This window comes from Aquarana catesbeiana, linkage group LG12 (assembly GCF_042186555.1).
Source record: "Aquarana catesbeiana isolate 2022-GZ linkage group LG12, ASM4218655v1, whole genome shotgun sequence".
Classification (NCBI taxonomy): Eukaryota; Metazoa; Chordata; class Amphibia; order Anura; family Ranidae; genus Aquarana; species Aquarana catesbeiana.
The window spans coordinates 36,133,243-36,158,194 of record NC_133335.1 but is presented as its reverse complement, the minus strand read 5'-3'; the positions used below and the strand labels follow the sequence as shown (position 1 = coordinate 36,158,194).

The following is a 24,952-nucleotide window of genomic DNA, read 5'->3' as shown; positions in this document are numbered from 1 at the left end:
GAAGATAGCGGCGGTCTCCATGGCTGAGGGGGTGCCCTTCATGGGGAGGAAATGGGCCATTTTAGACAACCTGTCCACTACAACAAAAATGGATGAAAAACCCTCTGATGGTGGGAGCTCCACGATGAAATCCATAGAGATCATGGCCCAAGGTCTCTCTGGGACTGGTAATGGCTTCAGTAGGCCCCATGCTCTTGACCGGCTAGTCTTATTTCTGGCACACGTATCACAGGACTCCACATATGCCTTACAATCCCTGGTAAGATGAGGCCACCAGAAGGAGCGTTGGACAAGGTCAATTGTTTTCCGTGTGCCGAAGTGACCCGCAAGTTTGTGGTCATGGCACAAGCTTAGTACCCGTGCTTTCAGCTCCTCAGGAACCACAATCCTATTCTTGAACCAGAGCAGTCCATCCTTGGCACAGGCTTCAGCAAGTGGGGGCATTCTCGAGGAAGCTCGCCTGATTTGAGAAATTATGTCTTCCTGTAGAACGAGAAAATTTCCAGAAGGAAGAATGGTGTCTGGGGACAGGGTTCTTTCAGAGTCAAGGAACATCCGGGAAAGGGCGTCGGATTTGACATTCTTGGATCCAGGTCTGTACGTGATGTGGAAAATAAATCGCGAAAAAAAAAGTGCCCATCTGGCCTGCCGGGGTTTTAATCTCTTGGCCGTTCTTAGGTACTCTAAGTTCTTATGGTCTGTGTAGACCAAGATGGGATGTGCTGCACCTTCCAGGAGATAACGCCATTCTTCCAGAGCTGCTTTAATGGCCAGAAGTTCCCGATCACCCACATCATAGTTTTTCTCGGACGGAGAGAGCTTACGTGAGAAGAATCCCACTGGATACAGGAGTGCTTTGGCACCCTGTCTCTGAGACAGTACAGCTCCGACTGCAACTTCGGAGGCATCCACCTCCAGGACGAAAGGCAAGGCAGGATTGGGATGTTTAAGAATAGTGGCTGAGGTAAACAACGCTTTGAGTTTTCCAAAGGCCTCTTGTGCTTTAGGGGTCCAGTGGAACCGGCACCCTTGTTTAATAAGTTCCGTAATGGGAGCTATGATTGAAGAAAATCCCCTGATGAACTTTCTGTAGAAATTGGCGAAGCCAATAAAACGTTGTACCCCTTTTTTGTCAGTCGGTGCAGGCCACTCCAGAATGGCGGATACTTTCTGAGGATCCATTTTAACGCCATCAGGAGAGATGATTAAACCCAAGAATTGGATGGATTGGAGCTCAAATTCGCACTTCTCAAGTTTGGCGTAGAGCCCATGCTGTCTTAGCCGGGAGAGTACAGTTCGTACATGTCTGCGGTGCTCCATCAGAGAGGCGGAGAAGACCAGGATATCATCTAGATAAACGATGACGTATAAATCCAGTAAATCATGAAAGACATCATTAACAAAGTGCTGAAATGTTGCCGGTGCGTTGCACAGACCAAAAGGCATGACAAGGTACTCATAATGACCAAATCGGGTACGAAAAGCTGTCTTCCACTCGTCTCCTTCTCTTATACGGATCAGGTTATAGGCTCCACGGAGGTCTAGTTTAGTAAACACGGTAGCAGATCCTAACCTCTGAAACAGCTCAGGAACCAAAGGTAGCGGGTATCTGTTCTTTATGGTAATTTTGTTAAGCTCCCGGTAGTCAATGCAGGGACGTAGGGAATGATCTTTTTTTTCTACGAAGAAGATGCCTGCCCCAGCTGGAGACGTAGAAGGACGAATGAACCCTTTCTTCAGGTTTTCGTCAATGTAAGTCTTCAAGGTGCCCAGCTCCTGCTCAGTTAAGGGAAAGATCCTACCAAAGGGGACTTCGGTACCCGGTAGAAGTTCTATTGGGCAGTCATAGGGTCTATGTGCTGGAAGGGTTTCTGCCCCCTTCTTACTGAACACGTCTAGGAAATCCCGGTAGGGTTCAGGAAGATCTTGGTAGAGTTTAGTTTCAGAGTCCATGCACAGACATTGGGAAGAGGTTGGTGGGGTTCCCCGTAAGCAGTTTTGTCTACAATATTCGGAGGAAAACTGAACCTTGCCCGTAGCCCAGTTGATGCTAGGATTGTGGGCCTGTAGCCAAGGTATCCCTAGGATAATTGGGAAGAGAGGAGAGGAGATGACATCTAGGCGTAATAGTTCCTGATGTTCCGGGCCAATGGTGGCCAAAAGAGGAACCGTTTCTTGGGTGACGGGTCCGGAACGGAGGGTGGAACCGTCTGCTAGAAAGACTGCCAGTCCTTGGGCTTTAGTTTGAGTGGGGATATGGTGAGTTTCAACGAAGGTCCGGTCAATGAATCCACTGCATGCCCCTGAATCAACGATGACCGGTACTGGGATGCTCCTTCCAGGTAACTGCAAGACAATGGAGAGAGTTAAATGGCTACCGGTACTAGGTAGGACAGGTGCACACAATGAGGAAGACGGTAGACACTTACGCCTCTTATTGGGGCATGCTCTTGCAAAATGACCGGGCTCTCCACAGTACAAGCACAGGTTGAGTGTGCGTCTTCGGGTCTTCTCTTCTGGGGTCAGAGAGGGACGGAGCAGTCCCAACTGCATAGGCTCCGAGCCTTCCTGGGCGGAAGCGGATGAGACCAATGGAGCTTGGTGCGGGGCACTAGGGGCCCTGGGCAACATCCAGGTAAGACGTGGATGACCAACTGATCTTTCAGAGCGTCTTTCCCTGAGGCGACGGTCAATTTGGATAGATAAATTGATGAGTTCCTCTAGTGTCTGGGGAACCCCCACTCGTGCCAGCTCGTCCTTTAGAGGGTCAGATAATCCCAGCCGATATTGGTGACGCAAGGCAGCGTCATTCCACTCCGTGTCGGCACTCCAACGCCTAAACTCCACGGCGTAATCTTCAGCCGCTCTGCGACCTTGTTGGAGGGAGTGCAAAGTGGCTTCAGCCGTTGCCGTTAGCTGAGGGTCCTCGTACAGTTGGGACATGGCTAGGAAGAAGTCACTCACGGAATCAAGGGATTGAGCCTTTTGTTTCAGCAGATTGTGGGCCCAGGTTTGAGGTTCACCAGTCAGCAAGGATATGATGAACCCCACTTTAGTAGCTTCCAGGGAGAATGTACGGGGTTGCAGGGCAAAATACAGTTCGCAAGCGTTGCGGAACGCTTGGAACTTACTGCGATCTCCTGAAAACTTCTCGGGTGGAGGTACTCTGGGCTCTGGTGGAAGCATCACTACAGAGGGTGCCGAAGCCGAATTGGACGCTGCTCCTGAAGGAGAGGCTGAGAGGGCCTGGACCTGCCCTTCCAATCTAGTGTAGCCTTCTTGCAGACTTTTAACGGCTTGAGTGAGGCCCGCTAGGTGCCTGCACAGTTCATCCATGGGGGAGGCCCCCTGCCCGGACTCGGTCATGGCTGCCTGATACTGTCAGGTCCCACACTTACCAGACAGGTGAGTCCGCTTGGGCAGAGGGTAGGCTCCCTTACGTATCCGATTCGGGGCCCCTGATAGAGTAGACAGGAGGCCACGAATGCGGAGTGGTATGAGGGCCTGTAGTAGGATCCTGGAGCACAATGGTCTGGCAAGCAACCGGTAGGTCTTCAGACTGGGTAGAGCAGATGCTGGGCAGGAACTGATCAGGCTGGTCACACACAGGCAGAGGTCGGCAACGGGCTGGCAGCAGCGGTACAAGAGGGTGAGGCAAAAACAAGGTCAGACAAGCCGGGGTCGGGTTCAGGCAGCGATCAAGGATAGTCCAAGGGGTAGCCGGGTCACAACGGATAAGCACAACAGGGAAACAGGAACTCAGGATGATCACGGACAAGGTACAGAGCTGTTTGATCAGGCAGCACTGGGTCAGCATAGAGGCAAGCCTTAAATAGGCCGATTGGCGCCAAAACGCCGCGCACGTGCGCGCGCCGATTCGCCAAAGCGCGCGCGCCCCCGCACGCGCCCGAGCGCGCCCCCGATACCGGCGTGCACGCCCACCGAACCGGGTCGCGTCACAAGCAGCGCCCACAGGCGGACGCGCGCTAACGCGAACGCGCGCTAGCGCGAACGCGCGTACGCACGAACGCCCGGACGCCACCCCGCACGCCACGGTCGGCCAGCCCAGACACACCGGCGCCCCCAGGGACACGCGCCCCAGCACGGACAGGAACGCGAGCGCCAACACGCCCCGGCGCGCCCCGGCGCCCAACCAGGTAACCTCTCTGACAAGGACGCACCCCACTAACTTGTAGGTTTAGCAGAACACTGTGAGCAGGATGCACTGCACTAACTGTAAATAGTCTAGCTGCCTGACTGTGGTACTAATAGGATCAAAAGAACACCAGCAATTTTCTTCAGGTAGCTGTATTTACTGTAACAAGACAAGCCTGCCTGTCAGTAAGAAGATAACAGAAACGGATCTAGCTGAACACTGTGAGCAGGACACACCCCACTAGCTTGTAGGTTTAGCTGAACACTGTGAGGTGGACGCACCCCACTAACTTGTAGGTTTAGCTGAACACTGTGAGCAGGACGCACCCCACTAACTTGTAGGTTTAGCAGAACACTGTGAGCAGGACGCACTGCACTAACTGTAAATAGTCTAGCTGCCTGACTGTGGTACTAATAGGATCAAAAGAACACCAGCAATTTTCTTCAGGTAGCTGTATTTACTGTAACAAGACAAGCCTGCCTGTCAGTAAGAAGATAACAGAAACGGATCTAGCTGAACACTGTGAGCAGGACGCAACCCACTAGCTTGTAGGTTTAGCTGAACACTGTGAGGTGGACGCACCCCACTAACTTGTAGGTTTAGCTGAACACTGTGAGCAGGACGCACCCCACTAACTTGTAGGTTTAGCAGAACACTGTGAGCAGGACGCACTGCACTAACTGTAAATAGTCTAGCTGCCTGACTGTGGTACTAATAGGATCAAAAGAACACAAGCAATTTTCTTCAGGTAGCTGTATTTACTGTAACAAGACAAGCCTGCCTGTCAGTAAGAAGATAACAGAAACGGATCTAGCTGAACACTGTGAGCAGGACGCACCCCACTAGCTTGTAGGTTTAGCTGAACACTGTGAGGTGGACGCACCCCACTAACTTGTAGGTTTAGCTGAACACTGTGAGCAGGACGCACCCCACTAACTTGTAGGTTTAGCAGAACACTGTGAGCAGGACGCACTGCACTAACTGTAAATAGTCTAGCTGCCTGACTGTGGTACTAATAGGATCAAAAGAACACAAGCAATTTTCTTCAGGTAGCTGTATTTACTGTAACAAGACAAGCCTGCCTGTCAGTAAGAAGATAACAGAAACGGATCTAGCTGAACACTGTGAGCAGGACGCACCCCACTAACTTGTAGGTTTAGCAGAACACTGTGAGCAGGACGCTCTGCACTAAATGTAAATAGTCTAGCTGCCTGACTGTGGTACTAATAGGATCAAAAGAACACCAGTAATTTTCTTCAGGTAGCTTTATATACTGTAACAAGACAAGCCTGCCTGTCAGTAAGAAGAGAACAGGAACGGATCTAGCTGAACACTGTGAGTAGGACGCACTGCACTAAATGTAAATAGTCTAGCTGCCTGACTGTGGTACTAATAGGATCAAAAGAACACCAGTAATTTTCTTCAAAATACTGTAACAAGACAAGCCTGCCTGTCAGTAAGAAGTTAGCAGGAACGGATCTAGCTGAACACTGTGAGCAGGACGCACTGCACTAAATGTAAATAGTCTAGAAGATAACAGGAACGGATCTAGCTAAACTGAATACAGTGTATATATATATATATATATATATATATATATATATATATATGCAACACCTGGGATGCATATATATAGACAATACACTTTAAGTGCAGCTAACTGACTGACTGTCCTGCCTAATCTAGCTAACTCAAATGAAATGACACTGTCTCTCTCTCTATTTCTCAGCACACCGGAACACACTCCGTGCAGGCGGCCTTATATAGTGTGGGGCGTGTACTAAATCCCCTGAGCCATAATTGGCCAAAGCCTCCTTGGCTTTGGCCAATTACGGCTCTCTGTTAAGGCGGCGCTGTGATTGGCCAAGCATGCGGGTCATAGTGCATGCTTGGCCAATCATCAGCAAGCAATGCACTGCGATGCCGCAGTGAATTATGGGCCGTGACGCGCCACACGAATTTGGCGCGAACGGCCCATATCGTTCGCAATTCGACGAACGATCGAACAGCCGACGTTCGAGTCGAACATGGGTTCGACTCGAACACGAAGCTCATCCCTACGTACAACATAGCAGAGAACACTGGACAGCGTAGGAGAGCGGGGTGAGCAACCTGGGGATAACTGATTGCCACTTATGTGTTTTGGGGCTCTGTACCTTCATTTGCGTATCATCCTGGTGTCAAGACTGTTAACTAGAATCCTCTTGCAAATACAACTATTGATCTTTTTTTATTGTTTTGTTACAGTGTATTGCACTATCCAGTGCACTCACTCTATGCTCTATTAGGTTGTATCACCTCCAGATATAAATGAAGTTTACAAGGATTAGCAGTGACGTTTGACTTTGTCAATCAGTGTACATGTTGCAGTTAAGAAATTAGCTCCAAAGATAAAATCCTGGAAGAAGTTCTTACCCTTGCCCACTCTATTCACAACTAATGGTATGTGAGCTGGAGTTTTACTTTAAGGTTATTAGAGAACCGAATCAAAAATAAAAAAGGTTACATAAATGATGCGTTTTTCTATATAGAATGAAGGCGAGCATGCATATAGGAAATAAGTGAGTGTAATTATTACCTCAGATGTGTTGAAAAAAGATATTGAGAGTTTACACACTTTAAATGGTACACAAATGCCAATGAAGGAAGTTTGCATATACATAGAAAAGACAGGTTTCACTTCTAGACCAACCACAAAAGGAAGTGTGAGATGCTGAATGCACAGAATTATTGGTTTCCTTTATCCAAACACACACAGGATGTAACCAAGAAGCAAGGAAACAAGATTAACACTGACAAACCATGATACCTCTACAAAATCTCCCACTTCTGTGCAACTTACTTGTTGTGTGGGTCACCCAGGGCTGCCACCACTTCTTTTTTCCATCTTTTTCTTTTTTATCAACTTCCTCTGGAAGATACAGAGAACACAAAGCAGACAGTAAGGCCTCATCACTGCTGCTGGTAAACGGACGTTTAGGAGCAGTTGGGCATTTTTTTCAGCTGCCCCTGAACTCTCCTCAATGTTCTCCTATCTTATCAATACATGTACACATGGTCTTTTATAGTCATTATTAGGCAGTTGAGTTTAGAAGCTTTTTTTTGGAACGCAAAAAAATGGGTTCAGACCGGTGTTCAGAGGCATCTGAAACACCAAATGCCTGTAACAGCTTGTAAACACTGCTAAACGCATTAAATCGCGTTTAGCAGCATTTAGTTTACAGACGTTTTTCATTTTTACAAACGCTTCTAAAAGCAAACGCGGCTAAACGCCCACTTATAGACACCAGTTTCTAGCTGTCAAGTTAATTCGTTCAGGAGAGGTTGAACAACGTCCCGTGTACATGAAGCCTTAAACAGCACAACAAATTGCAGGGCTGAGGATTAAATTGGTAATTGGTGTCACATATCAAACTGTATTTGCCCTGCTTGTTTAATCCACTGTTTCCTTCTACAAGGCTTTGCCTCTTAAATAAAGCCCACTGAAATAACTACAAGTGTGTCAGTGTAGTCTTGGGTCCAGGTAGGGCGGGTAAACACAGGTGCAAGGCAGAGGAGACTCAAAACATCCAGTGCCCCCTTTCAGGGATTGGCGCTATGTTTATTAACTAAGAAATACTTGCAAATACTCACTTGGCTGCTATTTCCAGTCACCTTCTTTAAACATGCACACATCTTTCGTTTTAACCCAATAAATATCCTTCTGTATAATTCAAGGCATATAAAGTGTGGCCTAATAGCATTGTGATCACTGGAACGCAGGGAGGTTCACAGGATGGACAGATAGAGGCCTACTATCATCAATAGCGTCCCCTCCTACCTTGTTACATGGGTACCAGATTCATCTGACCTAAACTACCTTGCATTCTAGGATCAGTTAGGCTTTTAGTTCCCAGCAAGAATATTAAAAATATATATATTATTTTCCTTTTTTATTTCATTTTCCTTTTTTTTTTACCTTTGTCCTTTGCTGATGACTCAGAGGCATCCTCAGTTGCACTCGCTTTCCGAGCCTTCGCCTCATCAGTTGCCTTCTGCTTGGATTTGATCTGTTCCATCCTATCAATTTATACATAAAGATAAACGTAATGTGCAAAAAGAAAAAGTTAGCACACCCTTATACATTGATTGTTTAAGCAAAGCAAAGAGAATCATGAATCATGCATAAATTTTACATAGTTGGTGAGGTTGAAAAAAGACACAAGTCCATCCTGTGCGTGTGTGCGCTTTTATGTCAATATTACATTGTATATCCCTGTATGTTGTGGTCGTTTAGGTGCCTATCTAATAGTTTTTTGAAATTGTCTATGCTCCCTGCTGAAACCACTGCTTGTGGAAGAGAATTCCACGTCCTTACCAATCTTACCATAAAGAACCCTCTACGCAGTTTAAGGTTAAACCGATTCTCTTCTAATTTTAACGAATGGCCGCGTGTCTTTTTAAATTCCCTTGCACGGAAAAGTTTTATCCCTATTGTGGGGTCACCAGTACGGTATTTGTACATTGAAATCATATCCCCTCTCAAGCGTCTCTTCTCCAGAGAGAATAAGTTCAGTGCTTATAATCTTTCCTCATAACTAAGGTCTTCCAGTCCCTTAATTAGCTTTGTTGTCCTTCTCTGGACCCTCTCCAGTTCCAGCACATCCTTCCTAAGGACTGGTGCCCAGAACTGGACGGCATACTCCAGGTGTGGCCGGAGCAGAGTCTTGTAGAGTGGGAGAATTATCGTTTTATCTCTGGAGTTAATCCCCTTTTTAATGCATGCCAATATTCTGTTGGCTTTGCTTGCAGCAGCTTGGCATTGCAGCTTCATCTACTAGGACCCTCGGGTCCTTTTCCATCCTAGCTTCCCCCAGAGGTTCTCCCCCTAGCGAGTGTATTTTTGGCACCCAAATGCATTATTTTACATTTTTCTAATTAATCATGTAATAATGAAACTTGACTGGCCTGTACAGCCAGGGCTATATTTAATGCAGGGCAAAGCCAATCCCCCCCCCCCCCCGACTCATGTACCTGCCCTCTTTGCTAGTTTACTGTGTATGCAGTCAGCTGTGCTGTGACAGGGGAGAGGTAAGCTGTGGGCCATCTGTGTAACTCCCTGGGCCCTGTCAGCAGCATGGGGGAGTGGATGCAAAAAAATGTTTTCCCAGGGTCCAATTAATATTAAAGGCAGTCCTATGTACAGCTATATTCACTAGTTTACTAGGTAAATCCAAAAACTATATTTTAACTCTATTAATATTGGTCTGGGCTTGTGTTGATGGTATTTGATCACTGGATCACTGCATTTGACCTGAAGTTGACCTCCTTCTGTATTCCCATAAACTTGTATTGGAATGCAAAACTCGCTGGAAGCAAACCTCCTCGACAGTCCCCTATTATGCCAGTCCAGATGCCCACATGCCATACTGAATAAAGAAAACATTACACCGATATGCTTCACATAGCACTGCTCAGGAACAAGGGCACATGGGAGACAAGGCAGTAGCAAGTATATGTGTCCAAGAAGAAATGTCCTAAACTGCGGACACAGATAACATGATCAGAATCACTCACTGCTTCTTCATGGCCTGAGAACATTTCTTCTCTTCCTCCAGACGTACCGCCACAACCTTCTTAACTTTCTCTTCAAACAGCTCTGCTCCTCTAAGTATTTCAATCCAAAAGAAATTGCACCTTTTTAGTTTTTTTCATATACTTCACAGAAACAATTAATTTTTACACAGAATATACCATATGGTCCAGTTATGTATTCATAAATAATTAAATTGCAGTTTAAATTAAAACTAGCACACAGTTATTTTTCCAAGTATGTGGAGCTTGCTGCAATTCAGCTTTAAACCTAAATGGTTTTATCTTTCATTTGCAGGTTGGTGCAGTTTATGCTGTATGTTCTCCCTTATAATACCTATATACCCTTTAGGCTGTGGCTCCTCACTCCACTCCTCTTAGGAAGGAGCTTGTACATCAAAATTTGAGCTTGACTGAGGTGGTATGTAATCCACATCAGGTGACAGCTGGCGACAATGAAAAACATCTAAAAAGTGAGCAATACCTGGAAGCCAGGAGTTTGGACGCCTTCAGATCTGCCACAACATACAGGAAGTAATAGCTGCAGAACACACGGCGCTGTATTAGAAGAAACGTAAAACAGATTGCATCCCATACAATTCCTGCTTCATTTTCAGGCAGCTCGCATGCGTCATCCGATGGGATATCTGCAGAGAAGGTTATTTTCACATTGCATGGTGAACACACACGCCCCCACAAGATTCTTAAAAGATCCATCTGCCCAAATTTGCCATGTTAGTTTTGTTAGGTGGGAACTTAAATCACCTAAAGGCACCTTACATTTTTCTGTGAAGATGCACATGAGAGCTCTGGTGTTTTTAGTTATAGAGTTTCTACCTTCATCACCCTGCAGTCTCTTTCTGATTTTTCTAGCTGACGTTTACCTGCTTCCTCCAGCTTCCCACACATTTTTATTTTCTCATCACTCTGATGGGCTGCCTCACAGTCTAATGCCCCACACGGGGGCATTAATGTACACATGGTCGGATTTTCCGATGGAAAATGTCCGAAAGGAGCGTGTTGTCGGAAATTCCGACCGTGTGTGGGCTCCATCGGACATTTTCCATCGGATTTTCCGACACACAAAGTTGGAGAGCAGGAGATAAAATTTTCCGACAACAAAATCCGTTGTCGGAAATTCCAATCGTGTGTACACAAATCCGACGGACAAAGTGCCACGCATGCTCAGAATAAATAAAGAGATGAAAGCTATTGGCCACTGCCCCGTTTATAGTCCCGACGTACGTGTTTTACGTCACCGCGTTCAGAACGATCGGATTTTCCGACAACTTTGTGTGACCGTGTGTATGCAAGACAAGTTTGAGCCAACATCCGTCGGAAAAAATCCTAGGATTTTGTTGTCGGAATGTCCGAACAAAGTCCGACCGAGTGTGGCATTACAGAAAAGAACAGGAGGCAGTATAGGATGGACAAATACAACACCATCAAAAGAAAAAAACACAAACACCTTGCCTGATTAGAATGGCCTGACATTCGAATTTAAATGCAGGGGCTGTGGGCTGCTCCAGGTATGTTTTGGCACCTCTGTATACCTGCGCTTTGCACCTCATTGTAGCTTTTTGTTTTTAAAGTGACAATCACTTTAAGATCCAAGGTCTGAACACTTGCTGTTGCCACTGCATAGAGGTTCCATTTTTTTGACAGGATTTGTCATTTATTTTGATTCATTGTGGAAATTATAGAGAACGAGAATAGTGGAAAAGCAACAAGGTAGATGAAAACACTACGATAGGCAAGCGCATAGCCTATGCCATGGAGCTTTCACAGCTGTAGTTGCCATAAAATTTAAAGGTGTCTGAACTCTCCACAGTCTGCCTATAAATGAATTACCTTATTTGGGTGGATGGATCAATAACCTACTAAAACATAACAAAAATAAAAAAGGAAAACCTACTCAAGTCATATCCTTTGATGGTGCAGAACATGCTGAAAGTCTGGATGAGCCAGCAGTTATTCTTCATTAATTTATCTAGGTATACACAAGCTCCGATCTGGAAAAGAAGAGATTTATTTTTGTATCAGTAGGAAGAAGTGCCCCAACAAGGAGAACAAAAAATGCCAGATTTGCTCTGACTATAACATATTTTTACAACTAACTACACCATAAAATCTTGGCATTTCTGCTTGTCATAAAAATATCTTTATCTGCCATTATTAAAAATAAATATGCACTTGATTATATTCTGGTTTATGCAGTCAGACTGATAATAGAACCACCAGAATGTGCAAGATGCAGCAATCCATAATAACCAATTATTGACTGGTTGCTACAGGTAATTTCATTTTGCACATCCTGCTCCCTGCTTGTACTGTAATGCCCTGTACACGCGGTCGGATTTTCCGACGGAAAATGTGTGATAGGACCTTGTTGTCGGAAATTCCGACCGTGTGTAGGCTCCATCACACATTTTCCATCAGGAATTTCCGACACACAAAGTTTGAGAGCAGGCTATAAAATTTTCCGACAACAAAATCCGTTGTCGGAAATTCCGATCGTGTGTACACAAATCCGACGCACAAAGTGCCACGCATGCTCAGAATAAATTAAGAGACTAAAGCTATTGGCTACTGCCCCGTTTATAGGCCCGACGTACGTGTTTTACGTCACCGCGTTTAGAACGATCGGATTTTCCGACAACTTTGTGTGACCGTGTGTATGCAAGACAAGTTTGAGCCAAAATGCGTCGGAAAAAATCCATGGATTTTGTTGTCGGAATGTCCGATCAATGTCCGACCGTGTGTACGGGGCATTAGTGAATAGAGTTGAGCATTTCCTAAAGACATTTCGAGGAGACTTGGGCCTGCCGTGTTAAAAAGGATCTAATCAACAGCTAAGTGCCCCTGGGTATTTTTTTTAAGGGTTTTAATTAATGAACATTAAACATCCCCATTTAACTTAAACCAAAATAAATGTTATATTGAAAATTTAATTGAGGAAAATCATTAAAGAACATGACAGGCTTCAATACAGAAAATACCATTGTCCCTGTAAACAATGTAATCTACTGATAGGCCATGCCATGTAAAAAACATTGAGCATACATACTGAAAGCAGGTTCTTCATGGTGATGGTGAAGGCAGTGTAGATAATTAGATAGTTCCACAGCTTTAGCAAATGACGGACCGGTTTCAGCAGAAGGCTGCCCCCAAACAGCATGAAATGGAAACAAGCCATCAGGTATCCCATACACAGGATGTTTATACGGGTTGTTCCGGTGATGAAGATTAGGCATAGCACGAACCAGAAATGGAAGCTGAACACCACCACTTTTGCCATGTCTAGGTAAGACCTGGGTTCAACAAAGCAAAGGTATGTGACTAAAGCAAATCTGTTAGTGTAAAAACTTCAGGGTGGAGATTTTTGCATTTCTGCTGGGTTGATTAGCTACTAGGTTGAAAGCATTAAAATACAGCATGTGCACCACTATCATTGCAACAATTTATCTTGGCAGTGACAGCGGCACATGTTCTGTGCTTTAAACACTTTCATTGACCTCATAGCAGAGTTTACTGTATAGAGGCAGTTTATCTTTCCCAGGCATATATCTGCCTGTCTTTACCCATTCTGAGGCTTTCCATGACTCACCTACTGTGTATAAAATTAGGAACAGGGCTATACTGGCACAAGTCTCCTGGATCCAAATCCTGACTGATTTCAATGTTGTCCCCAGCCAACATACGGACACAAGCCAAGTTCTCATCCTCAAACACCTGCCACTGCAAGGAGGCAAAGAGCAGCAGCATAGCATCGTCTGTACAAAATAAGATGTAGTATTAATTATAACCCCACAATATAACATTTATGAAACATCAAAAGTTTATTCAACCCAAGGCTGAGGTTTCACCTGTAGGTACATGCCAGCACACTTAAAGTACATGTGAACCCTTATCTTGTAAAACAACTCATTCGGTTTAAAATAGAAATGCAAGGCAAAACGTGTGTGTGTATAATATATACATATGTAAATAAAATATATTCTATTCTATTTTTTTTCTCAGCTGCATGAGGGGCTTAGAGAGGTGGAGATGGAGAAATTGCAGTACACTGACCATCCCATTGAATGGTTGTGCGGGGGGGGGGGGGCCATGGTAACACAAGTCTGATCATTGGAGGACAGGCAGCCTGTTCTCCCAGTACAGCCAGAAAACGGACCATGCTGGGATCGATGGGCTTTTATGCCTAGCATGATCAGTTTGGAAATCAGGGGGACTGGAAGGATCACCAGGTATTTCACACAAAAGGAAGCAATGCAAAGAAAACAGGATATTTTTTACACAAGTACAGGGTACAACAAACACATATCAGGATATGAAATGCTGGGGTAACAAATTTTTCGATTGCCCAAACGTCTGTTATATCCTTAGGGGACTCAAGCGACAAGATATTCTAATGCCGCGTACACACGGTCTGACTTTTCGTCTACAAAAGTCCGACAGACGCCGACGGACTAAAGCTGGCTGACAATCCGATCGTGTGTGGGCTTCCCCGGACTTTCAGCGGACTTTTCCAGCCTCAAGTCTGACGGACTTTAGATTTGAAACATGCTTCAAATCTTTACGTCGTAACTACGCCGGACCCAGAAATCCGCTCGTCTGTGTGCTAGTCCGACGGACAAAAACCCACGCTAGGGCAGCTATTGGCTACTGGCTATCAACTTCCTTATTTTAGTCCGGTGTATGTCATCACGTACGAATCCGTCGGACTTTAGTGTGATCGTATGTAGGCAAGTCCGTTCATAAGAAAGTCTGCCGCAAGTCCGACAAAAGTCAGACAAAAGTCCGTTGAAAGTCTGTCGGACAGGCTGTCGGACTTTTGTAGACGAAAAGTCCGACCGTGTGTACGCGGCATAACCCCTATTCAGAATCACTCCTCCAGTATTTTTCCTACTGTAATCTTTCAGGCTATAGCAGCCTTTCTCAACCATTTAACTTGGAGGAACCCTTGAAATCATTTTCATGTCTCTGGGAAACCCTGCTAAAACTTCTAAATTTACATGTAGCTTGTGGTATTTTAGTATGATCAGTTAATTTTAGAGAGTTTTATATAAAATAAAGAATGTAGCCTACCCAAGTGCAATTGACACTAGGGTTGTCCCGATACCGATACTAGTATCAGTATCGGCACCGATACCGAGCATTTGCCCAAGTACTTGTACTCGGGCAAATGCTCCCGATGCTTCCCCCGATACCTGGAAGTTAGCTGTGATCAGCGCGTGGGGGAGTTACAAGATTCTCCCCCAGCGGCTTTCAGCGGCTTTAGTGACATACATCGGTGATCGGTCACCGCTGACTGTCACTGCATCCTCCTCCATGCCCCCTCTGTTCCTCTGTCCCCCTCCGCTGTCCCCCTCCGTTCCGCCATTCCCCTCTCCTTCTCTGTCCCCCTCCGCTGTCCCCTCCGTTCTGCTGTGCCTCTCCGCTGTCCCCTCCGTTCTGCTGTGCCTCTCCGCTGTCCCCTCCATTCTGCTGTCCCCCTCTCCTTCTCTGTCCCCTCCGTTCTGCTGTCCCTCTCCGCTGTCCCCCTCCGTTCTTCTGTCCTCCTCCTCCTTCCTTTGTGAATGGATAGAGTCAGCTGACTCTGTCCATTCAAATAACTGAAATATTGTAATATCCTGTGATTACAATGTGTCAGTTTATGAATGGTGAGGAGCCGCTGTCTTCTCTTCATTCATTCTCAGTGCAGCTGAGGCTGCAGAGAAAGGGACTGGGGAATCTGTCTCTTTCTCTGTCTCAAGGGGGAGATATCAGGGGTCTGTTAAGACCCCTGATATCTCACCAAAGCCCCCCCAACAGGGCTGATTAAAAAAAAAAAACACATATTGCAATAAAGAATAAAAAAAATATTATTGTAAAAAATAAAAATTGTAAATAAAAAAAAAAAAACACACACACATACACCGTTCACCCCCCCCCCCCCCCCGAAAAAAAAGAAAGCACTGTTAAAAAAAAAAAAAACACTGTCACGTAACATTAAAAAAAAAGTATCGGTAATCGCTATCGGCGAGTACTTGAAAAAAAGTATCGGTACTTGTACTCGGTTCTAAAAAAGTGGTATCGGGACAACCCTAATTGACACCCAAGACATATCATTTTTATCACGTCCCTGCTTTATAAAACAAAATAACCTTCAGTAGTAATCATGAAAAACATTTTTTGTGGTGTCCCCCTACAATAGTTAGTGTCGAAGGGACCCTCTTACATTGGTGGTTAGTGGAAAATTGTCCCCTTGTGTGGCTATGGGGGTTGGGGATCAAACCACTATTGCTCATAGAAACTCCTAGCAATCTCAGGGGAAACCCTAGGGTTCCACAAAACCTATACTGCACACTGCAATTAAATGACTTTTTACTTTCAAACATACTTTGAAAAAAAGGCTGGAATGCAATAAACAAATTGATCATGTTAAGCAACACATATGCATTTTTTTCACAAGAATTTGTTATATCTATGCCAACTGTGAATTACATACATAGCAGGAATCCGGGATCAGGGGCTTTGGCAAAATCAGGCAGGTAAAGCCACTTGATGAGGTTGGATCTGGGCTTCACTGGCAATACGCGCCATGGATAATCTGTGCGAGAAAAGTAGCCGATGTTTTTTAGAGTAAGCAATAACATCACAACAAGCAGTATGACCTACCTCCCCCACTCCCAATCACAGATGATATTGAATACATTTCCACAATTGTTGGACACTAAGGTGTAAAGAAATCCGTAAGTGTCACCTCTCCAGCGAGAACACATTTAGTGCCTGTAGTCGTTCCTCATAAACTGAGTCATACAAGAGGATGACTGGTTCTCCTAGGTTAAAGAAGAAAAGGGGCCGTGCCACATCCAGAAGGCTTATTCAGAAAAAGAGGGTTCCCCTAATTTGGATTTTTCCGGCACTTGCATAATATAAATATTATGCAAGTGCCGGAAAAATCCAAATTAGGGGAACCCTCTTTTTCTGAATATTCCTCATAAACTGAGGACCTCAATTACGAGGAACGACTACAGGCACTAAATGTATTCTCGCTGGAGAAGAGACGCTAGAGAGGGGACATGATAGCGATTTGCAAATACCTCAATGGTGATTCCAACGTAGGAAAAAAACGATTCAGTCTCAGGGAGCATAAGAGGACACAGGGCCACACAATAAGATTGGAGGAGAAGAGCAGGGGTTTTTTCACTGTCGGGGCGATAAGGATGTGGAGCTCTCTTCCACAATTAGTGGCAGCAGAGGGGAGTATTGATATTTTAAAAGACTCTTGGACATGCATCTTAAAGAACACAACATATAGGGATATGGGAAATAACTACCGACACGCGTACACCTACACAGGTTGAACTAGATGGACTATTGTCTTTATTTAACCTTACCTACTAGGTAACTATGAACCTTTATGAAAAGTGGGAAAACTGAATAGATCCAGCTAGCATGACCATATAACACAAAACATTCTAGCTGAAGTTTCTGTAACGTGATATTCTAGTAATGAAAGGCCATGAGGACAAAAGCTACACCGGTAGCGCCCTTTTCTTTTCATCTTATTTGCACTTTTTTTTATCCAAGAAAAAACTTTATTGGTTACATACTGTTTAAAAGAACATAGCCAACCACATACATTTACATTATACAAAGATAAACCAGATTCATGTCAACAGTTACTGTATTATGTATACATCAGGAAGCAAGCAACACAAACACCATGCAAAGTACATAAAGAAAATACATGCCCAAGTCAGTACTATGTCTGTATTAAGTTCAAACCATATAACCAACCCACATTCAGGCCCAGAAACCTATCCATAGTCAGATCCGATGGGGCTAGCCCAGGCACACCCAACCATGGATCCCAAAGCCTCTCATACCTTATTTGCACTTTAGTGGCTCACTAAATAAGGAGTAGCAACCAATACTACATTATTATTCACTAATATTTCCGGCACAGTGTTGGCGCCCCCATTTCTTTTTCTATTATAACAAATATACCACTTATGTAAGAACATTATTCTGTGACATATGCAAAATACCTCAAGAAAGTATTACTAGAGAGGAGGATTTATACGGCACTGTGATATTTAATATAAGAGATAAAAAAGGATATTGCATTGGCAAAGAAATAATTGGCAATACAGTTGAACCCTACTTATACTTTTTAGCCCTATACCTCCAATATTATCCTAGGAATACGTAAATAGTATGAAAACATAGAATTTATATTCATGCACTGTGCATTCTACTAGAACTGAATAGAAATAAAGTTGACTAAAACTCTTGGAAATAGTCTTTCTGCTGTTATTACTTAAAATTGGCATCAACTTGAACAGAACTTTGTTATTATGATTTGCAGACATAAGCGGTTAAAAAGGACAAATGTAAGTATGGTTACCTGTGCAGAATGCTGGAGGGATGCCAATACAAAGAAGGTATTGGACAGTCATTATGCTAGCAATAAAACAGCAGTATCTTGGCCAGACCTCCGCAATGGTTTTTCGACGACGCAGGTACAGTAAGTAGAGTAGCCAGCCAGCGTGCAGAGCAGCATAAAAATCCATCCGTTGTCCAATCACGTTTACCGAGATCACAAAACAAACCTGAAAAATTGAGACTGCTTCACCTAGTGTGTTCTATGCTTATCTGCATGTTTTAAAATCACATTAAAGTGGATCCATGCACCATTTGAAGATATTTTAAAAGTCTTGCTAAGATAAAACACTGCAATTTCCTTTATAGCCAAACCTGTGTCACTCTCCGATTTAGTTTTACATACTAAATGCCAACTCATGGCTAAGCTCCACCAACTTCCATCCCACTGTACAATGAGGGCGCCCTTACTTGCCACTGGGGCATGTCTTCATAAGCATTAGAGAATGCCAGTCAGGGCTTGCCTACGAAGTCAGGACCTTATAGCAAAGTGTAACAAAAATCAAATAAATTAGAGAGGGGCACAGAAGAGCCCCCCTTTTGTGGGCCAAGTAAGTAAATCTAAATCGGACAAGGTAAGTACAGCTAAATACAGTAGATTTATAAATTTTTCATAAGTAAGAATGCAGTTAACGTAGTAAAGACTGATCATTCAGATTCCTGCATGAGCCCAGTTGTGATTGATTTTGCTAAAGCGCTATTTAAATTTAAAACACAAAACAAAAATTAAAAACACCAAATCAAACTGTATATTTTCAAGAAGTACAATTTTTTTTCTGGAAATACAAATTATTAGGGGGGATTAACTAAAAGTGATGAACACAGAATCTTGTACAGTTGTGCATAGTAAATCGGCTTCTATTTTTTTTTTGTCAAATCATAAAGTGGTTCTAAAGGCTGAAGGCTTGTTACCTTAATGCATTCTCTGCATTAAGGTAAAAAACAGACTTTGTCCAGCTCTCCACCCAGCCTTCACTTATACTTAACTGAGCTTGATCTTGATCCAGCAATGTGCATAAAAGCACATTGGCTCCCACTGCTGTCAATCACAGCCAGGGGGGTGGGGGGCGAGGCCGAGCTGTGCTCTGTGCATCTATGGACATACAGAACCATCTCTGGAGGGAGCACGCATGAGTGCCCCCATAGCAAGCAGCTTGCTTTGGGGGCACTCAGCGAGGTGGGTGGGGGGCGTTTGGAGCCAAGTGCGCTGAAGAGGGATGTGAGAAGAAGCACAGGGGAGGCAAGTTTAACATTTATAAATCATTAAAAAAAAAAAAAACAGGCCTTAAAGTGGAAGAAAGATCAACAAATCTTTCCCTGAAAACATTAGCTCCCCCCATCCTCCTACCTATCCTGCATAACCCGTGTAAAAAAGATCTGTGTGCATACCTCTCTTTATTCTACTTCCAGTTACGTAATCCTGCAGCTCTGGCTCCCCTGTGTCAGTAAGCGGCTGCTGCAGGGTAGAGGAGGGGTCTTTTTATACAGGGTAAGCAGGATACATAGGAGGAGGGAGCATTTTCAAGAACAGTTGGTGTTAGCCTTTTCTTCCACTTTAACAAGGAAAGGAGCACTACTCTCATAATGCCATAGCTTATTTCTATTCTACTGTAAGATATGCAGCCATAATGTAATAAAGGCTTTAGTATAAATTTGACATTTTTCATAGTATCAGGCACTCCACTGCCTATTGGCTCCTCCCCCTATTTCAAGGAGACAAACATGGTTGTATTTTGTGGTTCTCTGACAAACCTCAATAATCCTATTTGGTATGCAGTTTTTCTTTAACGATGTATTGCATACTATTCTGAACACTAACAAGTGATCTAAATAGGTTTAGAATTTCATAAGCAAGTATATTTAGACCCAGCATCTCACCTCCAGTCCAAACTTGTAAAAAAAGTAATTGATAAAGTACTTTGAGCAGTTAACAAGTCCATCATCAAGATTCTTCCGTGTGATGTTGTCAAAGATGCTTCCAGTAATGGGGGTTGTGAGCTTGTTGTGTACCCGGTAATAAAGTTGGTGGCGGTACACGGTTGCTTCAATAGCCATCAGAGCAAGAATAAGGAGATGGTTCTACAAGAGGAAATGATCAATAACAAATGTCTCTCATTGTATTGGAAATATTAATTTAAAAAGGAGCTGAACCCTGAAGGTTGCATCACACAAAAAGGCAGGCAGAGGGCAAAGGACTAGTATTGCCTTTGTACTCCCTGCAGCTGATCCCTTTCACAATTAGGGATTCACTGTTGACTTGTTCTGCAATGAGTCTGTATAAAAGGTGGCCACCCTGATAGAGGTATGTTAGAGTCTCCAGCAAGGAGAACAAGCAATACAGTGGTGATAACCCACTCAAAATCTCCTGAGACTAGAAGGCAGAGGCAGCAGTGCCCTAGATCTCACATTGCCATTTAACAGCTATGAGACTGTAGGCACCCTCACATACCAGGAATTTTTTTAAGAGGAATTCAAGACAAAGAGTGCGTATTGCTTAGGTACAATTAACAATTCTAGATCTTCCTTAAAAACATAGCAAATATTTACTTAAATTCTGTTTCACACTATGTACACCTGTCTCCTCTATTTAGGGTAGTAAACCTCACAGCTTGAATATAAGTTTACTAAAAAAAAAAAAGGAAATCATAGTGCTTTATCCACCCAGAGTGTCAGTTTTTTAGTAAAAATGGAGGGATGTGTGATCCAGAAAACTTTGAGGTGATATGAATACATAGAATATGAAAAGGCTGCATATGTGTGATACACATCTGGCCTCATTTATGAAACGGAGTAAAAAACTGGCGTCCTCAAAACAAATCACAGACTTCTGTTTATTTCTCCTCTAAGGCTCCATTCACACTAGCGCGTTTTTTGATGCATTTTGCATTTTGCAGAAATGCATGGGAATTTTTTAACATGGGTTCCTATGGAACATGTTCACATCAATGCTTTTTTGTATCTCTGCGTTTTTGGAAAGGGTCGGGGACTTTTTTTCATGCAAAAAGCAGCGTTTTGCATGTAATGGATTTCAATGGACAAGCATCAAAAACGCAAGTGCACCGTTTTTGCAGCGTTTTTGCAGCGTTTTTGGTGCGTTTTTGCCGTTTTTTTTTTTTGTTTTTTTTTAATTTTTTTTTTTTTGTAATTTTTTTTTAAGACTGTAAAAAAAAATGAAAAAAAAAAAAAAAAAAAAAACGCAAAACGCAAATCGCGGCAAAAACGCGGCAAAAACGCGGCAAAAACGCTACAAAAACGCTGCTCAAAAACGTGCCAAGCATGAAAAAAAAACCTCCAAAAACGCTCAAAAGCAACATGCATAGGTGTGAATCGAGCCTTAAAGAAGAAATCAAACTGCTTTCTTAAGACTAAACAGACTGCTTCAGACAAGGATTTTCTTTAGATACTTAAATCAGAACATCCACATGTGTAAGGCCTTGTTCACTTGGGCGTACTACAACGTACACCTGTGTGAGGACCATGTTTGCCCTTGTGTTAAATTAGGAGGAGCGACTTTGTCCTTGCAGCTGCTGTATCCCAATTGACATGGAAGGGACTGTATGCAGGGGGATGCATGGAACACCTGTGCATCCCCATGAGGGCAAAACACAGCCCTCGCATGGGTGTAGGCTATGTTTGAATAAAGCCTAAGCGGTTGATGGACCCACAAGACTGACTGAGATTCGAACCAGGGGAAGTGAACATGAGGTATCCAAGCGTTAAATCATGTGTGTTGAGAAGCTTCCCATTCACTTTGCTCACTGGAAGAGGAAAACTATACAGGTTACAACTCAGTTTGGAGGATAACTAGACACAATGGGGTTTATTTACTAAAGGTATTTAGGCGATTCTCTGTGCAAGGGAATTGTTGCTTAGCTTGGTCAATAGGATATAAATTCACAGAATACCCAATAACATGCAAGGGAAATCAAACACAACAGTATTCTTGGTTGCACGTGATTGGTTATTGGAAGTCAACTTCACCTCATTCACTAAACTAACATAAAAATTGCCTTGCCAAATGAATAACCTATTTGCCTTTAGTAAGTGAACCCCAATGCATTGATATGATCACCCTGCACCAAGGATAACATTACTTCAACTTCTCTAAATCCAGAGTTTGCTCCCTGTGTATACTGTATATATATATATATATATATAAAAAAAGGGCAGATAACCTAAATCTTACCTGGAGACAGGGCAAAACACTGTCTGCACATTTACGCAGACCTCCACACCACAAAGCAGGGTCCACAGGTGCCACATATAACACAGATTTCTGTAAAAGCTCATCCGAAATTGGACTGTGGAGACTTCCATTGTGGTATAAGCCCTAAGAAGGAACAACAATCACACTATGCATTGAAATTGATAATATAAACAAACAACAAATAATTTAGATGTATAGCTGCTGTAAGGTGCTATCAGAGCTTGAATTTGAAGCTGGTGGGACTAAATTACCCATTAGCCATGTCTACTTTGTTGGAAACAGAACTGTGAAATAGAATAAAGAAAGTTTTCTAAAGAGCCCAGAATATATATAATCAGAGAGGTTAAGCCCAACAGCACCTGATAATAACTATGTAAGCTTGAGCACTACTGGAAATTAAAGGAAAAGAAAACCCTCCACTGATCTTTGAGAGCCTACAAATAAAGTTCAATGAGGCATTTATGAATTATTTCCGGGGAGCCCCTTCTAAATTAGTTGGGGATAAGCATGACCCAGTGCTTGATTACGCCCCACAACCAATCACCCCTATAAAATCACTACTGAGCTTCCACTCAATCAATGGCAACAGTATTGTGTCTGCTGACCTTGGTGCAGTTGGAGGAATACTCAAGTGGTTTAATAAATTTCAATTGATACATCATTTTGCAGATGACCATGACACAGGACCATACGGTAGAGATGTTGGATGCATATGGACGGAGGTGTGAATATGGAAGCGCAAATACCCAGGGCATGTAGAAAAGACAATTCATCAGAGACACCTGAAAATACAACACAGCAAGGTTTGTACTTTGTCATATATGTTTATAAAAACTTACCACTTAAAAGGGTTCTTCAGCATCTTTTAGGACAGAGGAATACCGCCCTGAACCATAAGCTTTTATTAGGGCCAATTAAGAGCTTGGAGATAGGTGAGTGCCTCTAAGTCCTCAGGACTCCTCTAAACTCTTTTCAAACAGACTCACAGATGATAATCATGTTCCAAAATGAGGTAATTGGAATAAATTCCCCACCCTCTCAATGGGGGCATCTTACTTCTAACTGAAAATGGAAACTTCAACTTTACTGATAACACACACACATATACAATATATATATATATATATATATATATATATATATATATATATACACACACACACACACACACACACACACACACACACACACACAGGTGCATCTTAAAAAAATTGAAAATCATCAAAAAGTTAATTTCAGTAATTCAATTAAAAAAGTGAAACTTATATATGGATTCATTACACACAGAGTGGTATATTTCAAGCATTTCTCTCTTTTAATATTGATGATTATGGCTTACATCTAGTGAAAATCCAAAATTCAGTATCTCAGAAAATTAGAATATTGTAGACTTATGGTTTTGCACTCTAATCAGCTAATTAACTCAAAACACCTGTAAAGGTTTCCTGAGCCTTTAAATGGTCTCTCAGTCTGGTTCAGGTTACACGGTCATAGGGAAGACTGCTGTCTTGACAGTTGTCCAGAAGACAGTCACTGACACCCTCCACAAGTAGGGTAAGTCACAAAAAGGACATTGCGAAAGAAGCTGGCTGTTCAGAGTGCTGTATCCAAGCATATTAATGGAGAGTTGAGTGGAAGGAAAAAGTGTGGTAGAAAAAGATGCACAGGCAACAGGGATAACCGCAGCCTTGAGAGGATTGTGAAGCAAAGGCCATTCAAGAATTTGGGGGAAATTCACAAGGAGTGGACTACGGCTGGTGTCAGTGCTTCAAGAGCCACCATATACAGACGTATCCAGGACATGGGCTACAACTGTCGCATTCCTTTTGTCAAGCCACTCCTGAACCAGAGACAATGTCAGAAGCGTCATACCTGGGCTAAGGAGAAAAAGGACTGGACTGTTGCTCAGTGGTCCAAAGTCCTCTTTTTGGATGAAAGTAAACTAAAGTCAGCACAGCTCTCTACCGGGAAATTCTAGAGCACTTCATGCTTCCCTCTGCTGACCAGCTTTATGGAGATGCAGATTTAATTTTCCAGCAGGACTTGGCACCTGCCCACACTGCCAAAAGTAGCAATACCTGGTTTAATAATCATAATGTGCTTGATTGGCCAGCAAACTCGCCTGACCTAAACCCTATAGAGAATCTGTGAGGTATTGTCATGAGGAAGGTGAGAGACACCAGACCCAACAATGCAGACGAGCTGAAGGCCACTATCAAAGCAACCCGGGCTTCCATAACACTTCTGCAGTACCACAGGCTGATCGCCTCCATGCCATGCCGCAGTAATTTATGCAAAAGGAGCCCTAAATCAAGTATTGAGTGCATACTATACTGTACATGGACATCAGTGGCCACTGGTGGTATATATATATATATATATATATATATATATATATATATATATATATATATATATATATTTTAAGCCTATTAGAATCCCTAGCTCTAATCACGTGCTAAAAAAACAGAAAACATTGGAATCCATGCGTCCGGCACCCTTTATGTAGATTAAGGGGCCGGATGCATTAGATTAGGGGGGCGGAGCCCTTGCGTGCTGCATTACGGGCTGCCACTGATGGACATACT

General features: G+C 43.3%; 1 protein-coding gene across 1 annotated transcript in view; it reads right to left on the bottom strand.

Moving 5' to 3' along the window:
- LOC141113330 (piezo-type mechanosensitive ion channel component 2-like) overlaps nt 1–24,952 on the bottom strand; it is a 111,327-nt gene that overhangs the window by 31,236 nt on the left and 55,139 nt on the right. The window contains exons 20-31 of the mRNA XM_073606391.1: nt 22,970–23,146; nt 22,344–22,487; nt 20,036–20,236; nt 18,123–18,327; nt 16,218–16,319; nt 13,335–13,500; nt 12,795–13,038; nt 11,643–11,739; nt 10,212–10,374; nt 9,713–9,802; nt 8,115–8,215; nt 6,958–7,067 (exon numbers count right to left, since the gene is read on the bottom strand). Coding sequence (XP_073462492.1) covers nt 6,958–7,067; nt 8,115–8,215; nt 9,713–9,802; nt 10,212–10,374; nt 11,643–11,739; nt 12,795–13,038; nt 13,335–13,500; nt 16,218–16,319; nt 18,123–18,327; nt 20,036–20,236; nt 22,344–22,487; nt 22,970–23,146 — 1,800 coding nt within the window. The remainder of the gene's footprint in view (nt 1–6,957; nt 7,068–8,114; nt 8,216–9,712; nt 9,803–10,211; nt 10,375–11,642; nt 11,740–12,794; nt 13,039–13,334; nt 13,501–16,217; nt 16,320–18,122; nt 18,328–20,035; nt 20,237–22,343; nt 22,488–22,969; nt 23,147–24,952) is intronic.